This window comes from Pundamilia nyererei, unplaced genomic scaffold (genome assembly GCF_000239375.1).
Source record: "Pundamilia nyererei isolate P.nyererei 1_Seehausen unplaced genomic scaffold, PunNye1.0 scaffold00081, whole genome shotgun sequence".
NCBI classification, from domain to species: Eukaryota; Metazoa; Chordata; class Actinopteri; order Cichliformes; family Cichlidae; genus Pundamilia; species Pundamilia nyererei.
This window is the reverse complement of record NW_005187482.1, coordinates 642,961-661,122: the sequence shown is the minus strand read 5'-3', so window position 1 is coordinate 661,122 and position 18,162 is coordinate 642,961. Positions and strand designations below refer to the sequence as shown.

General features: G+C 42.1%; 1 protein-coding gene across 9 annotated transcripts in view; it reads left to right on the top strand.

Moving 5' to 3' along the window:
- LOC102212070 (RNA binding protein fox-1 homolog 2-like) overlaps positions 1-18,162 on the top strand; it is a 48,692-nt gene that overhangs the window by 28,150 nt on the left and 2,380 nt on the right. For 6 of the 9 annotated variants that reach the window (XM_013912128.1, XM_013912127.1, XM_005737988.1 and 3 more), the window contains 6 exons: positions 9,740-9,827; positions 10,880-10,936; positions 11,252-11,402; positions 12,513-12,555; positions 16,565-16,668; positions 17,596-17,671. In XM_013912128.1, the coding sequence (XP_013767582.1) occupies positions 9,740-9,827; positions 10,880-10,936; positions 11,252-11,402; positions 12,513-12,555; positions 16,565-16,668; positions 17,596-17,671 (519 nt within the window). Of the gene's footprint in view, positions 1-9,739; positions 9,828-10,879; positions 10,937-11,251; positions 11,403-12,512; positions 12,556-12,991; positions 13,035-16,564; positions 16,669-17,595; positions 17,672-18,162 lie in introns of those variants that run through there. The other 3 variants (XM_013912125.1, XM_013912130.1, XM_013912131.1) reach the window with 3 other exon arrangements.

Sequence of the window (18,162 nt, the reverse complement as noted above, 5' to 3'; positions counted from 1 at the left end):
AACCGATGCACAACTTGCAGCCACGCTAACGTTACAACTTCTCGTGCAACAATTGGAATGAGATTTGTGCATTTTGCACCGGAGGGCACAAGTGGAACGCAGTGAAAGGACGATGCATGGCAGATTGCTGTCAGATGCTCTTATTTTTCTCCCCCAGCATAGAGAAATCCTTCTGTATTCCCCTCTCCCGGTGCTGTGGCTAAGTGGTTGTGACAGCTTTTGGCTCCTGATGCAACAGCAGCATGCTGGGAATCACAGCAACACTGACGCATGCTCACTTTATGGAAGTCTGGGTTCTTTCTGATGAAATGTACACTTGATTTTATTTATTTTCTGGTTTTTGTGGTTTGAGGTTGTGTGTTTTTTGTGTGACATTCTTTCCCATGTTTTACCTGAAGCATGTTCTTAGTTTTTGAATTGAGTTTTTCTTTTTTTTCCTTCCCTCTTTATTTTAATTGGGGTTTCAATCAGCCAGTTATCCATATCGGATCACTTGACTTGTGCCATCGTAAGCCAGGATTTTGTGCATGGGCTTACTGTGGTGATTTCCTTGTGACGAGTATGTATGTGTGTGTCTGTCTGTGTGTGGGTGTGTGCAAGGCAGTTCCTGCATGATGGATGAGGCTGGAACCTTTTTAGTTATGTACTCTCAGTTCTGCTGCAGTGTGGTGGAGAATGAGAAACATCCACCTGCATCCACTGGTACAACATTATATTCCCCTCCGCCACCTCCACCTTCAGTCAGTCAGCAAGCTGAATGGATACTGATGGAGCCAGTTTACCATGCATCAGTTTTTCCTTTTGTATATCAACAACCTGTGCCATTCCTGGCATCGCTTTAACCTGATTCTGTGACTCTTCCCAGATTTTTGCATGATGTAAGTCACTTGTCAAACAGCAAGACATCTTTGTTTTCAGTCGTCACTCTGCATGTGTTTTGTTGAACTCCAGTAGCAGCGATGGCCTCGTAGTGAGTCACGTATCAGCCGCATGGTGGGTCAGCAGCAGGAGTCTGTAGAGCAGCCTCTCTCTTTCTGTCTGTTTATGGTGCATGGGCTTGAAGACAAAAGGCTGGCGCAGGACAAACAGTGGATTTGTGTTTATACATTCTTCCAGCCAAGGAAAAACGGCCGGACATTTCTATTTCAGGCAACGCTCTCTGGCAGTTCTCCTTTCTCGCAGATGTCGCTGCAGTAACTCACGCTTCAACCGGTCGTATGATTTCAGAGTTTGTTGAAGTTTGTTTTCAGAGACAAATATGGTAAAAGAGCAACAGTGAAATCTCACATTTCTTTTATAATTCAGAAACTCTGAAATATAGGCCTGTGCGACTGTTTAGACATAAATATTTCACCATTACGTGTGTGACTAGAGTTTACTGCTATCCAGTGGCCTGGGTTTAGCTGATGTAGATTTAGTTGTGCATGATTTATATTTTAATCTGGTAATTTGGAGCCTCGCTGAGGCAGTACTGCTGACAGCTGGATGTTTATTCTTGCATGTTTATTATGTATGGCTATTTTGTTGAATTAGTTGTGGTGACGGGCTGTTAATTTACTTGTTCGGTTGGCATGAACTGAGTTACACCTGAGTGCTTATAGCTTGTTTCACTTACTGGGGGAAAAAGGCTTGATAGCTGAACTCCTAGACTGATTTTGACTCAATGATTGATAAAGGAATGCTGTACTGTACTCGAGTGCTGGCTTGTTTTTATTCTTGGTGCATGCAAGTGGAATTGGGTAGTCTTATTTTATTTCCTTTTTGTTTTCCTACTAGCTCCCCATAGTGTGCATGTATGTGGATTAAATGAAAGAGAGTAGAAACAGAGTTGTTGTACTTAAAGTTACACTGTACTTCTCTTTGTCTGGAATAAAACTCTGCGCTTTGAAGAAGTCAGTTTCCTGTATGCTTCCAATGTATCCATGTAAGTGGCCCAACTACAGTTCTTTGTCTATACCTGCTTCTTCCCATCTCATCACCATTTACTCTATATATAGACCATTGAGTGCTATAGGCCTATATATAGTTGTGACAATGTGGATCTTGTACACACTTTCAAACATGCGCATCTTCATCTATCCATGGCTGTCTTTCTGATTGTGTGTATGCCCTGACATAAAGCAGCCCACACTCCAAGCATCTGTCTGACTGTACCATTTTGGCTGTCATTAACGTGTTGTTTTATCTACATTTTAGTCACATGTTGTACGTGCTATCACAGATTTATTCTACTTGTAGTTAGTGGCTGTAAGCGGAGTTGATTCGGGTCCAATCATAGTCTCAGTTCCAGTTACAGAAAAATTAAAGGGAGCCTTTTTCTTATTTTCTGTCTCTAAAGGTGGATGCTTATGTTAAACATAGCTAAAATTTCAAATAATAAGGTTTAGTGTCATCCCTGCGCATACAAGTCCTCTCAATGCTTACTGTTCAGATATTTGTTTGTTTTTTAATTGTCTTTGATTTGTATGTTGTCAGCCAGGAGCTTATATCCTTATATGGTCATCTCAAGCAGACCACTGCTGTTTGGGAGGGGCAGCCAATCAGATGAAAGTCAGCTTACAGGGATAGGATGAATAAAGATAGGGCTGGAATAAAATAAATATGGTAGAGCTTGGAATGAACATAATGGGTCCACTTTATTTTTAGGCTGGTGTACACATCTGGTGTGCGCCTCGCACATTTTGAAACAATGCAGCTGTCGTAACTGTGCTTCTGGCTGATGATTGGATTCAGCTCTGTGTGAACAACAGCTGCTGGTCACACAGAGCAATTTTCATTTGTTCAGGGAGCGAAGTTTTAATGTTTCCTTCTTTGTTTATTTATACGGGACCGTCTGAAGGTGAAGATGTATGATGCTAGGCTATTAACTTTTTGATTAATCCTAATAATCATGATCGAAGCACACTTTGATCGCACACGCAGAATTAAGTTGTTGCAAGTATCATATTTTACAGGTCTTCACACATCCATAGAAGAAATGGTATTGAGACAGAGACCATGTTGGACCCTGCAAACTCCCATTCACTAACCCTCGCTCTAGAATTGTGCGTTTGCGATCGATCTGTGTTGCTGGAGTGTTATGGGAAGTGAAGGCTCCTCCGCGGCGCAGAGTTTTAGTCAGATATAACACAAGAGCACAGAATGGCTGACACGTGTGTGTCTCTCTGTGCCACGAACGGTGCAGCTTTGCATGCAAAGTAGGGACTCGAGTCGGGGGTGCAAGCGAGCCCGAGGAGTGTCGTCATCGCTGCATGGATGTGTGCGGGTGAAAAGGGAGGAGAAGCAGTTGTGTCTGTGTTTCTGCATGCCTGACAACGCATATTCTCACCAAACGGTGCTGCTGCCACACGCTCCTCTAACAGACACAGTTGGGCCTTCAATCAGTCGTTTCCCCGTGAGAATTTCATTTGAATGAACTCGAATGCGAGTCACAGGATCAGCCACGGTCTGATTCGAAGGCTCACCTGTCATAGATGACCACGGCCCCCCACCCCGCACGTACACACACACACACACACACACACACACACACACACACACACACACACACACACACACACAGTATTTGATCTGTTATTTGAGCTTTCTGTTACTGCATGAGTCACCACGGCCAAGATTAATGAATGAAATGTGAGCGTGTCCGTGTGTGTTTACGAAGAAAGCGGTTGAAAGAAACGGGGAAAGAGAGTTTGCACTTTGCCCTTTTCAACCCTTGATCTGTCGCTGTGTGTCTGCTCTGTTCTTTCTCTTCAATATCCCTTCATTCTCTTTTCGCCAGTCACATTTGTCTTTCTGTCATTTCGTATTGATTAGTTTGGAATAGACGAAAAGATGTTTGGTCGGTTTTCTTTGTTTTTTTTTTGCCTTATTTTATTTTATTTTATTTTATCATCCATCTAGTTTTTCTTGTTTGACTGGCCTTCAGTGTGCTCTTTTGTGGTGACTGGATAAAAGTGGAAATTATAGTCACTCAGTGTCCAAACACACATTTCTTCCTTCTGTGGCGTAACTTTGCTACACAAGAATCAGTCCATTTCTATCCAAAAATGTCCCTGCTTGCCCTTTTGACTGGAAATAGACCCAGGCAGCAATAAACTGACTTTTGCTATTCTGCTCTAACGATGGAGGGTGGTGTTATTTGGTGTCTTCTTTTCTTTTCCTTGGAGGTGTTCCATTTGCTCCTTAGTTATTTTGTGGCTAAGGTCCCCCTCCCCAGTTACCTCCATTCTTCTGGACCATGTTCTCTAGAGCGCCGAACACCTTGCTGCCACGTGTTTGTTGTTACAATGGTGAGAGCATCGAGAGCTAGCATCCTCTCTCCTTTCCCTTCCTCTTTCTCTCGTACTCTGCTCTGAGCTCTAACTATGCTGCTATCAGGTTTGGGGCAAAAACAGGTGGTGGTTGGTGGGGAGGGCGGGGAGGGGCATTTAGGTTTCTTTTGTTCCTGGGATTATTTGTTCCTTTATTTATTATATTTTTTCTGTTTCCCTGACGACTTCTGTGTGTTGTTGTCAGTCTCCACGGTAACCACTCGCTGTTTCTACGGTAACGGTAAGTTGTGTACAAACATCTATCACTAAAATTGATCCCCTTTCCCACCCACCCTTTAAATGGGTATTTATCTATTGTTACATTAACACTATTAATCTTTACATTTCTCTATACCGATGCTTTTAATGCGATAGGCCCATGCAGTGTGAGGCCTTATTGGTATTGTGTCATTTTTCAGTGCACACTGCAATATCACAAACACACACACACACACACACACTCACACAAACAGACTGACACAGCATCTTCCAACAGACCTGATCTTTTTTAGCAGTAATATTTCCTCCACATGGCCGTCCCCCACCCCCTCGCTCCCTCCTCCACCACGTCATTAACACCTCACTGGGAATGACCGAATGTAATCACCCTCCTCTTTTATTGCAATGACACGGCTATCTACAATCCCATCTTATTAATTCTCCATTGGACTCAATGCATATAGCATCCATTTCTTGATTAATAAAAAAGAAATCAGCAGAAATGAAACAAAGCTTTGCTCCCTGTGCCGCCTACGATCGCTTTGACTGAATGCAGAACTTGCAGGGCAATTTAAGGCTACCCTGGTTTTCAAGTTTTTGTTTCTTTTTCTTTAATTTCTTTTTTTTAATTTCACCGGTCTGTCTGCTTTTCGGGGAGAGCACATTTATCAGATATTTGCCAATTGGACGCGGTGTTTTGAAAAATGATTTGCCGCTCACACAGGCTGAGGCCTAATGCTGAACATGTGGCGAGGCAGGATCTTGGCATATTATACTGCAGACAGTCGCTATGCCAGGAGAGCCCTTTCTGTGTTTACTGCCAAGGCAAAGATTTCACAAATGTACATACCGAGGCTAGCACACTGGCTTTGCCTTGACGTTAAAAAAACAATTGGAACAATAAACATATATATATTGGGATGTTTTCTTCAATTGATGTACAAGTAAAACCATTAGGAACCATCCAGACACAGTTGCACCAGTTTTTCATACAAGTTTGGCTGGAAAGTTTCTTATTTCCAGTCCAGCAGTTGAATAAAATGGGTCGCACCATTAAAACTTGTTACTATCCAATTAAGACCTGTTAGCCTTTTTCAACAGGAACTTCACAGATGTTTGTGATGTACCTTTTAAAGTTTGCAGTATGTTGTTTTTCTTGTAAACACTTCACACACGAGGTAGCTGGAAGGGGTTTTTGCAGTTAAACTATATATCAGATGATGCCACAGCAGCAACTGGAACAGACTGAAAAACTGAGCACATTCCACACCATTCTGTATAAACCCTAGAGATGCTTGGGTTGTAAAATCCCAGTAGATCAGCAGTTTTTGTGAATTCCTCAGCCTGCCTGGCACTAACAAGCATGTCACATTTGAAAACACTTGTATCACATTTCTACCTCATTGTGATGCTCAGTTTGAACCAGCAGGTAACCGTGACTATGCCTAAATACATTAAGTGCTGGTTAGATTTTCCATTAAGGCCAAATAGGGCCATAAGTGAATTATTTCTTAATAATTAAGTAAGCTTAATTTCCTCATATTAAATTCTGACCGGAGGCATCGCCCCCTGCTGGCCACTGGAAAGATGCACTTGGTTTCACTCTTTTGGTTGGTTCTGTTACACAACAGCAATGCCTGGGAGTGTTTAGCTGTGAATGTTTTATTCTATTTAGATTTTAAATGAAACCTAAATAAGAAGTAGTTTATTTGGTGCAACTCATTTTAAAGTGACTGCCTTCAATAAACTAACAACAACAAGTTTGAGTGAATGAAAAGCTGATGCAGCCCCCAGCTTGTTATCACTTACTGAATCAGCGAGTTTTGTGTAACCATATGCATCTCTAAACCGATATGGGGTTTACCTTGCTGTTTTTTGGGTCTCTATTATGCTGCCTTTTCTTTTATGTTCCTTTGGTTTGGTTTTCTTGTAGTGGACTGTCTGTGTGTTAGTAGTTGTAGTAGTAGTCGTAGTGTACTGGTCTTTCAGTTTGTGACACACAGTTTTAATGCCTGGCATAGTGTCTCGTGTTTATTTTATTTCTCTCCTTTTTTGGGAATGAGGATTGCTCTCTCACTCTCCTCCTCTCTCTCACTCTCTCTCCTTCTCTCTCTCTCTCTCTCTCCTCCCTCCATCCTTTGGTGCTCTGTTTCTCAACCCACCACATACAGTGAGATTTTTCAGGAGAATGGTCACCAAAACTGATTGCTTTTTTTGAATGATGCACCTTGGTATATATATATATATGTTTTATTTTAAAGAGTAATTGTTTTTAGTTTGTTTTTTTTCTGTGTGTGTGTTGCTCATGTAAAAATTTCTCCCTTGTTCTCGTTTTTCTTCACTCCATCTTTTCGTTCTCCTGTTTATTTCGTACATGGACTGGCTCTGTCTCTTTACTTCTCACTTTTGCATCCCGTACTCTTAACCTCCATCCTTGTCTCGTACGTGTTTGGTGTGGGAGTGCTGCGATTGTTTTGATTGGTCTCTATGCTGCATCCGACGCTTGCTGATTGGCTGAAATTTTCCTTTTTTAAAAGGTTTTTTTCTTATTTTTTTTTAAAATTTTGTTCATTCTTTTCTTTTTTTTAGTTTGTTACTCACTCTTGGTCATGTGATGCGCCCGTATTTGGCTGCGTGTAATTTCTGTGTTATATGATTATTAATTTTGTCAAACAAATGTTTTTTACCCCACTCTTTCTCCCCCTCTCTTTTGAATTTTATTTTTAAAACTATTTTCTTTTTAGGTACGTAAACCCCACAAGTTTGGTTTCATATGGAAATGTGACTTTGTTTTTGTCTGGTTTTACTGTCCGGGTCCGACTGGGAGGGCAAAAGTGGGCTGAGAAAGGATGAATGTTTGATTAATCATTAACACTTAAGATTTGCCTTCCGTATTGGTCTCTGCTGATTTGCATGTGTTTCTGCCGATCGTTTACCCAGTTTCATTAATTGCGCATGACACAAACCACACAAACACACACACAAAATAGCTATATATTTAGATTTCTCATGCAATGTCATGCACATAATGGAAAAACGAAGATTTGTCTGCCCTATTGGATGTGATACAACCAATATTTGTATTCCCTGCCTGATTTGGCTGTGCTTCCTTTATGTTTCAGATGCAAGCACCTTGTGATTGCTTTGGTTGCTAAGAGATTGATGCATTTCTCGGCGGGTTTTCATGGTTGTCTGCAAATGCTGGCTAACCACCAGCTACGTGGTAGTTAAACTTGAAAAAGTGCTAATCGGAAATGGCAAAGTTTTTGCCTTCATGCACGTTTCAAAAGGTGTTCAAAACTTTTTGAACTGGGAAATGCTCATTTGTCTCCTGTGAGTTTGGCTGTGAGACGGTTGTGGATCTAACTCGAGGCCTTATTGGCCAGATCCTACACTGCCAACGTGATTGTCACACGTCCAAAATGGCAGACAAGTTAACGTCACATGGTTAGAGGTCACATTTCTTGCAAAGCCTCAGTAAACAAATAGATTATTAGAGTAGCTTAAATGTTCCGTTGCTACAGGGTAAAGGCCTTTGCACACAGCATATCCATCCAAATATATTGTGCTAGATATCTTTTAGACTCGTCTATTCATAATTGAAACGTTCACACCGACCGCGTGATTTCACTGGATGAATTTGAAGCATTTTTCTAACAGTGACCAATCAGATCACTGTATTTGGCAAAAAGTGCACTGTAGGTCAAAAAGCACACTGATACTGAATATACATATAGTAAAAAGTTTTGTGTCGCTTTTTTTTGCAGTGCGCTCGCTATATAATGGCCTTAAGTATAGTGTTACCTTCAGGCTTAAAGCCTCTGGGAAATTTTCCCTCTTGTAACACAAACGTTTGCATAAATTTGATTCATTGACTAAACTGAGATTTCAGAATGTTTCCACTCAGACACCAGCACACAGTTGTGTGAGAGAGGTAGCCGGGCCTGGCTAATTGAATCATTTGCCACTGACCTTGTCATTTGCAATGAGGGAAAAATGAGGTAAACCTCATTTCCATTTGAATGAAGCTCTGCAGATAAAGAACATGACTCACTGAGAGGGGCGATGCGAAAGGCAGCCTTAATGGTCTTATAAATTGGAGTGAAGCGTGCATGCGCACACAAGCACTCTCATTCCTCAAGCTCTCTCGCTCTCTCTCTCTCACACACACAAGCAGAGGCTCTTCGCTGGGCAAAAGGTCATTAATCTTTAGCTTGCCACACAGTCAAATGTGCAACTTCAACAGCACACTTGGACAGTATGGGTTATTACAGGGAGCTACAATCTCCCTCTCTTAAAGCCCATCAAAGGAAGATGAGGATAGATCAAGGGACCGGAGTAGAAGCCTTTGAAGCTCAGAGAGGAGATTATCAGCCGTCTTGGATTGAAAGGCCGGAGCATTAGTCTGAAATGTCAGCGAGCATGCACAGAACACGCACGCCCCTTTAAAAAAAAAAAAAAGGAAGAAGAAGAAAAAGCCACAGTACTTGCCAAAAAATAAGTACAGCTCAGTTTCCTTTGCTGTATCCCCACCCCTGTTTATGCGCACATCAACAATACAACCAGTGTCACCAGTGGCACTCCTTGTATCTGTTCATAGCGAATCACTAAATCTCTACTGGGCAACCTGCTTTTTATTGCATGATGACTAAAAAGTCCCCTAACAATCTCCATCCAGTTATACACACAGACATACACGTGCTACATAAACAAGAGTCAGCAGCCTCGTCGCTGATGAAATGCAGCAGCACTCACTTTTATTTTCCAGCCTGTGATGTTGTGTTTCATTATTCTGCAGAGGCAGATTTCTCTATAATGTGCACAATATTTAACATGTGGTGCCAGCAGAAGAAAATATTGTTTGACCTTCAAGGGTGCATTTTGATGATAATTATTATAATAAAGAAATGTGGCAGACTAGGAAAGGCTGATTGGGGGAAGAAGATAAGCTACAATGTTGGCACAACTAAATTGCTTAACCATAATCCCAAATGACACCGCTATTTCCTTTTTAATAACAAAGTCAGCCACACGATGAGCAGAGACTATTATAATAACTCAACACAGCAGCAGGCTTTTTCAATCTACTGTACAAAACACCACGCATATCAGCCCTGGCCTTGAGATTTACATTTCAGACTATGTGCTACTTTTCCTCTGCTGAGCTGTCTGTGTCTGTGCCTCTGACTGTTGGCTCCTCCATCCCCCAGGTGAATAACGCCACCGCCAGAGTGATGACTAACAAGAAGATGGTCAGCCCTTATCCTAATGGAGAAGCTCTCAGCACACTACCCTATGGTAACACACGCTGTGATGTGCACAAACAATGAACCCAAGCCTGTCTAAAAATACAAACATCATAGGTACATGCGGAGAATAGTTTATAGCTTCGCAGTCCATTAAGTTCATTTCCAGCTCTGCGTTCTTATTCTTCTTATTCTTATTCTGGTTTTTAGTCCATTTGAATCGGACTCTGGCACAGTTTTCTTACTTGTTGCGGGGTCGTTTGAGCAGATGCGAACAAATTGGCACTCGGGTGTAGACCAAAACAACTGCACCGAGACGCATCAGAGGTGGTGGTCTGTATGGTTTGTTTACAGTGTGAAAGCGAGCTGAACCAGCAACCTGCAAGTTTGAGTGATAGCGAGGTATGCTTTGCATTCTGGGATGCAGCAGCTACCATCAATGCACAGAGTGTACAAACGGTCATTGCGAGCTAGCAACAAGCTGTAAAATGAATCCATATTCCCCACGTTTACTTTTGTTTCTCCTGCCTCAGACACACCTGATAATCTGACTGAACGTGGTTTGTAGTGATGCATTTTTTTGTAAAAGAAACCAAACTAAAGGGAAAAGCTACAAACTCATTAACTGATTCAGATCAAACTAAACAAACTGCAGGTGTGAAAACACTCGGAGCTCTGCGTCATTCACAGTTCACAAAAGAAACTTTAATAATCAAAATGTATTTTATAATCGGTCCTGGTGCAGTCGGTCAGTTCATCCAAAAAAACGAATAACACAAGAATTGCATTCTTTATGTTTTGATTGGTTGCCGTTGCAAACAGGAGGTTTGAATAGCAGCTTCTTCTCGTAGATTTACCAGCAACTTTATAGCAAGCAACTGATGACAGCAGTAAAAGGGAATATCAGAACATATCCACAGTACACCATATGTAATATACTGGATAAACCATTTTTGCTGTAAAAACAGATGGGGTACTGTTATCATACCGTAAGTGCTTCTACAAGGTCGCTGAGGGGTAGCACTATGCATGCGACAGGCATTAACACTTTAAAGACGGCTCCTGTTTATCATTTGCTCTTTCCCTTCTCTGTGTGACTATTAGCAGGGTGGAAGTTGAGTCCTGTGGTGGGAGCTATGTATGGACCAGAGATCTACGCAGGTAAGGCCCATCTCTGTCTCTTCAAGCCACACTAAAAATGGTCTGTCTGGCTGTAGAGTGACAGCCCCACTTTACATTTTAGTCACACTGTGATTGTTAATCTGTATTAATGCACTGCTCACCCAGCATTCTTCCTCACTGACAGTTTTATTCATACAGTCCTCTGTGTTATAGTTGGAATGTTCCTCTGCCTTTCTTTCAATTTATTCCGAGTGTCACTTTGTTTCATATACTGTCATCCCATTTCCTACCTGGGTTGTCATCTTTCCTCCTTTAATCCTCTCCTGTCCTCTTTATCTGCTTCCTCGCCTACAGTTCCAGGGTTTCCCTACCCTACAGCAGCAGCAGCAGCAGCCACAACAGCGGCAGCGGCATTTCGCGGTGCCCACCTCCGGGGCCGAGGCCGGCCCGTCTACAGTGCTGTGCGGGCCGCTGTGCCGCAGCCTGCCATCCCTGCCTATCCTGGGTGAGGATAACCTGCCTCTTTATAAACAAGAGCTGTTGCTGTTGAAGCTCATTCTGGATATAGAAAAAAAAATCAGGATCTGTTTTGTTTAGTGCTTCGGTAAATCCGCCGAGCATCACCTCATGAGTCATTTTCCAAATTCTGTTTGACCAGGTCTCTGCTTAACACAGCTGTGCTCATTCACTCCTCATGCTCAAATATTATTCACACTTCACTCTCTTCAGCAGTCCAACTGGCACATTGTCAGTCCGTTTACAAGCTATTCAGTGGAGTGTGACACACTGATGGGATTGCACCATTGAAGCCTCATTTGAATAAACACATAGATCCTACCGTCAGCAGATTTGCACAAACACACACGGACCACATGCAGACATTATACAGCAGCAGTCACCTTGCGCACAGATTTGCTTTAGATTATTCACGTTTACCATGATTTGTTTTTGCGTTTTTTGTTCCCTCGGTGTGTGTGCACTGTGCATGTTGTTGCTGCGCTGCGATGATTGGCTAATGGGGGTTGCGACTGCGATCGTATTCAGTTCAAAGCCAAATTGACCGGTGGCTTGTCTGTACATGACATTTAAATAAAGCGAAACGAGATGAAATTGTGCGTGGGGTGGGTGAGGGATGCAGGAAATACCTTCTCCATACGTGCTCCACTGAAAACTACACCTCCCAGACATCGTTCCTCATAAAACGATCTATTCAAAATGGCCTTTATTGGCCAGATTTTCTACTCGCTGGGGAGCAATAGCCGTTTATGGTCTCATTTCAGTTCAATAACCTTTATGTATTAGCCCCACGAGTATATTGTTTAATGTTTTTGAGATGCAGTTGTGGAGCTTAAATGGAACTTGTATTTCCTCTGCATGCTGCATGGGTGTGAAATAACTACTTTTCTCTCTCTCTCTCCCTCTTTCTTCCTTTTTCTCCCTCTCTCTACCTGATCCCTCTTTTTCTCTATTTTGCTGTGTTGTGACCTCCATCCACCCTGGGTTTCTGGGACCGTGCACCACTCTGTTCGCACTGCACCCTCCACTTCCTGCTCTTCTTCCGCTCTGTCCCCCTCTCTCTCTCTCTCCCCCTCCCATGTTCTCCTCCTCCTCTCAGCGTGGTGTATCAGGATGGGTTTTACGGAGCCGCAGACTTATATGTAAGTAAATTCACCTCCAACCGACACACCATCTCTGTCCCTCCCCTCACGGCTTTCTCCTGCTCTTTTTTTTTTCCTTCTTGGGGTGATTCTGCATGTGTGTCCGGTCATGCGCTGCACAGAGCTGCCTCCATAATGGTGAATGGTGAGAACTCTTTAGAAGCACGACATGCCACATACCTGCACAAGGTCCTTTGTCTTTTGTGCATGAGCGTTGTTTTTCGTCGACAAACGTGCTGGTTATCACACAACTGAGCACCAGCTGTGTTCATTTAAAAATGAAATAAAACTGAATAAATGACATCGTGTGATGGGATCCACAACACCACTACAAAGGCTGCTCTGTAGGCGGATGCGGCAGCGTGCGTCAGTGAATGAGTGTGTGCGTGCGTGTGTGCATCCAGGTTGACAACGGTTGTTTCTGTTCTCTCTATAGACTAGTGTTTCAGGACTCAGTCCTTAGTCCCAGATTGCCTCAGGTAGGGTCAACTCAACACCAAACCCTGAGTGTGCATTGTTTTACTGTACTACCTCCTCTGATCTTATGAATCATCTTCTGATCTGATCTGGAACATGTTGTCTTTTAGTTGTTTTAAAAATTACCGCTGCTTTGAATTTTGCTTTATTCTTTTACTAACTCACTGATTTTTCTTTTTTGTTCTTGCTTTTCCAGTTGTGGGAAAGAGCTTTGTTTTTGTTTTGTTTTTTAACTAAAAGTACTAAATTGTATGGAGTGCTTTTCTTCCTGCTCAAAAGAGAACCTGGTCTCTTTTGTCTGGTTGGCTAGTTTTGGTGGAAAATGACACCTGCTCTTATTTTGTTCTCGTGTTGGAAAAGATGGCAGTATGCATACAGTTGTAAAAGTTCTGGTCAAATGTTTGCATTCACTTGTCAGACACACTTATATCACTGCAGTTTGGGCTCCTTAATTATTTCTACAGCTGCTCTTTATTTGAGACGGCAGGAAATCGACTTTTTATGTCACTTGAAAAACAAGTGAGGGTTTTTTTTAATGTTCTTTTTTTTAGATCCCTCAGTAGATACAAGGACAACTCAGACTGGTCAAAAATAAGCTACAAAAGCTGACTGTATTTTTAGTAAGTATCAGTGGCCTACAGTCATGTAGAAAAGAGAAGTTTTCACTCGGTGCAGTCCTGTGAAGAAATCCGCCAACTTTAGCAATAACTGGATCGTTTTCTGTTTGCCCTTAGCTGTTTACTGAGATCAGGCTCTCACATCGTCGTGGAGGAATTTTGGCCTGTTTTTCTTCACAACGTTGCTTTTATTCGTCTAGATTTGCAGGCGTTTTGCTCATACTTCTCTTTTTTTCAGCCATTCTGCTGATTTGCTCCTTTTCCTGTGATGAGTGACTCTGTGACTCCACGGTGCAAAGAAACCCAATTCACAAAACGTGGTGCTGTGGATTATGGCCAAAAATCTATATGGAGACAAAGTTGCCTCAAAAGGTTATACAAACGTGCACAAATGAGTGATTTGTGTTTAACTGTTGAGGACTCACAAGCACGTTTCAATCCACACACAAATACAAAGCAATCTAACTGGGATGTAACACTATTTCACAAATGCATAGACCCAAACTTTGAATCAAATGATTGGCATGAGGGCCTGTGCAGACTCATCCATGGATAATTTACATCGCAACACACCAACTACACGTGCGCCCAGAAGCATAACAGGTATAACTTCTCGACCAGCGGCTTATAATCCAGGCTTTAATGGAAGCATAACACTGAACATTTCACAGCACTGCATAGAGTCCAGTAAACAACGCTGCTTTTCACATGACTGTACAGTACAGGTTAACCTCATGAGACTGACTCGTGCTATTTTGAAACCAGAGGTAAGGGATGAGGCGTGCACTGAGCATGCTCATATGGTAGCAATGTCCCTTTTTATTTATTGTTTATTTTAATCTACTGAGGCCTCTAATTTACTCAGTAAAAATCATGCTGAATCTAGTGATTCAGATCATAATTCAGCAGGAAGTGGTTTGCTGAGATTTCCCCCTCCACATCACCACTAAGCAGACATCTGGTTGTCCTGTGCTTCTGTTTTTTGACCTGTCATCACTCGTTTTTTTTAGAAAGTTTGACCTAAAATGCAAATAAGAGTGCAATGATTTGTAAATGATTTAAAAGGAAACAGAGAAATGTAGCTTGAAAAGTTTATAGTTTTGAATTTTAGGCAAGAAACTTTTCTGTTTTGTTTTGGAGCAGGTACAACAAGTGATTGGAAAAATTGTGTAACGCTAGAAAACCAACTAAAGGAATATCTCACAGCTAACGAGGTAGATTAGTGGCTTAGTAAGTACAGCATCTGTCGAGTAATTACTCAGTATATGGTGCAAAATGTAGTTTAAAGCATACTCGGAGCTCGACGTGGCCCACTAAGCCACTAATTATGGTTCATAGTACATCCCTCTGGTGCTAAACTGACCTCCCTGCAGTCCAGACACAAAACAGTTTTTTTTTTTTTTTTACAGGACAAGGTGATGCAGCATGGTGCAACATTCCCCAGTTTCAGTATTTCATGTTTTGTATCGAAAATAAGCCGTAAAGGATTTACAAATCATTGTATTTTGCACCTTTTCCATAAGGCGGTGAATGCAGATACTCTAGTGCTACTTTGTTTCAGAAATGTTGTTTTAATATATGCTTTCACATAATCAGGTTTATTTAAACTTGGCTGCAGAAATAATTGCCCCAGTACTGCTTTAATATACCATAGATGTCTTTTACAAGTATATCTAAACCTTTGACTGTACTGCGTTTTCCAAAAACTAAAGCACAAACTATATTTCCAATTGGATGCCACCATATTATTATTATCAGATTATCATAAACTCGAAGTCCCTTGTGTTGTAATCTTTTTGTTTCTAAATCTGAGGCTGTGATTTTACAGCAGTGTCCCGTGAACGTTAGTCAGTGCCCTGAAAGCCTTCTGCCCAGAGGGGGCTCAAGCTGAAATGGAGAACATGGTCTCTTCCTGAATTAACTGCACACCCCCAGGATGATTATTGAAGCATGTGCTGATCAGCTGCTGCATGCCGGCGTGCTGTTTTACTGCTCCTTCTTTCCCTCCACTTACCCAGAAAGCCTTGCTCTCTCCCACTAATAAACATTTTGTACCCCACCTGCCTCCCTCTGGTCCGTGTCTCGTAGCCATCGCTGAGAATGCTGGGATGTTTCTGTTGTGCTTGGATATTCTCCATTCTGATCAGGTCCAAATGCAGTGGGATTGTTTTGTTTCTTTTTATTTGTTTTTCTTTTTTTAAGGAGGTCTGGATTGTAATTTTGGGTCATGCATGCAGTCTCAGTGCAAGGAGATGATTTTAGTGTCAGTCTAGGCTTGTGTGGGTGTGTCAGTGTGTGTGACCTTTTTGTTTCCTTCTTTTTTTCAGTCTTTCTCTCTGTTGTCTTTGTTCTAAATCCATGCAAAAGAAACACTTCTAACAACAAATGTTGTTTTTGTCATAAGCAAATACTCTCCATCACCACTGGAAATGCAACACTAGCATCCGTTAGTGTCCTTAGAGCTGTAGGAGTCCTCTTGATGTATCTGTTCATTACTTTAATCTTCCCAAGACACTGAGGTTTCTATACGGCCTCAGATGTGTGCGCATTTTATCTTCCACTACTTGTTTTTTTTACCTCCCCCTCTCCCGTAGCGGTAATAATACAATCTAACTCGACTTCGACAGTCCAATTTCCTCTCCCTGTCTCACTGATAAAACATTTCCTCCATCACGCCCCACCACCTCCTCCTTTTCCCCCTATGCATATGCAATATACTGACACAAACTGTATGTTTATCGTAGACGATAAGAAAGTAATTGTGCTCTGAATACACAGAAGAAAGTATTCGTAACTTCTGAACCAAATGTCAGTTTGTTGCATCTCTCCCGCCGCTCCTCCTTGACACACCGTAGCTCAGGTATCTTCCTCCTCAGAGGCGTGCGAGTTACCTCTGCTGTGTGTGTCTCTCTCAGGGAGGCTACCCGGCTGCTGCTGCAGCCGCCGCCGCCGCTTATCGCTACGCCCAGCCTGCAGCTGTAACCGGGGCAACCGCTGCAGCTGCTGCCTACAGTGACAGGTGAGGTCAAGGCAGGACACAAATATACACGTAGACACGCTAAACTGTACGGCAGAGCTCCCGAGGTGACGCGTTAATATTCTGAAAGGCTCTGATCCTTCATTGTGTTTTAGGGGCTTTTTATTTATTTTTTATTTTTTGGATAAGAGAGAAAAGTTTTAATCGAGTTTGGGGATTTAAGGTTCACTTATGTTGGATAACAGTTTGATAAGATAACAGTAAGAGTTGTATGTAATCTTGTATATGAGGGTTTTTGTCATTGGGACGCAGTGGGGGGAGCATTTGGACTTTCAAGCCAATGTTTGCACAATGTGTGGCTCCTTATGTGCGCAGGAGAGCCAGAAAAGATGAAAGAGGGGAAAGAATAAAATGTTGACATGAAGAATTATCATTTGACTGTACTAGGACTTTCCCCTCATCCGCTTTTCATTCATTTAATTTTATTAGAGTTAATCGAATTCTGCAGGCTGGTTAATGTCAGCGCACAGGTATTGCATGGCAGGACGTTGATTTGCATTAGCTGACGTGCTGTTGGCCTTTGCGAAGCTTTTAACTGGATAGAAATAAAATATATTTTAAAGTGTGTGATGGATTAATGCTGCTGTTGCCTGGGTTGTAGCACAATGAGGAAATAACTTCGATATATGACTGAAAATGGGCTCTTCTACAGATGCTCATCAACCAGTTTTATTTTTGTGCGTAAAAAAAAGTAATCGTCCACTTCTGTTTGTGCTGAAGCAACTGCAGAAGATGCATTTATTCTTTCTGTGGATTTTAAACCTGCGTTTAAGTTTCAAAATTAGGCCGCCTGCTAGGGTTCAAAGGGAGACTAGAAAGGAAGCTCTCCAAAACAGGACAACAGCAAAGTTCATAGTTGCCAGACTTATTTTGACCTTGTTAAGTAATCTCTTGTGTTTTTGTTCCCAGTTATGGCCGGGTGTACACTACAGATCCATACCACGCTTTAGCTCCGGCGGCTGCTGCTTACGGCGTGGGAGCCATGGTGAGTAAACGGACACAAGCTCTACTACATAAGTAGAACAGTAGGGAGGGAATAATGGAATAACTGGGTGTGCGACACATTATGTTCTGTTTAGTTCAGTTTCGTTTATGTAGCACCAGCTCATAACAATCTATTGATGAGGCGACTGTTGGAACGAAGAACTCCCTGTTTAAAGGAAGTGGAGGGAGCGTGAAGTCAGTCAGCCAGCAGTCTGAGCCTACATCAGTATGACCCTGATGGTTCAGGGTCACCTGATCCACCATGGCTGAAAGTTTGAAGACTAATCTTAACAAGAGTCTACCAACTCCAAAATAGGAGCTGGTTCAGCAGCAGAAGGGCCTGAAAGCTGAAGCTTTGCCTCAAATTCTACTTTTAGAAACTCTAGAAACACCAAGTTAGCCTGCAGCATGAAGGTCATGTGGTGTACTGGGAAAATGTGATAGTATATGGCCTTATTTTTGTGCCACTATTCTGAGCGCACGTAAAAAAAA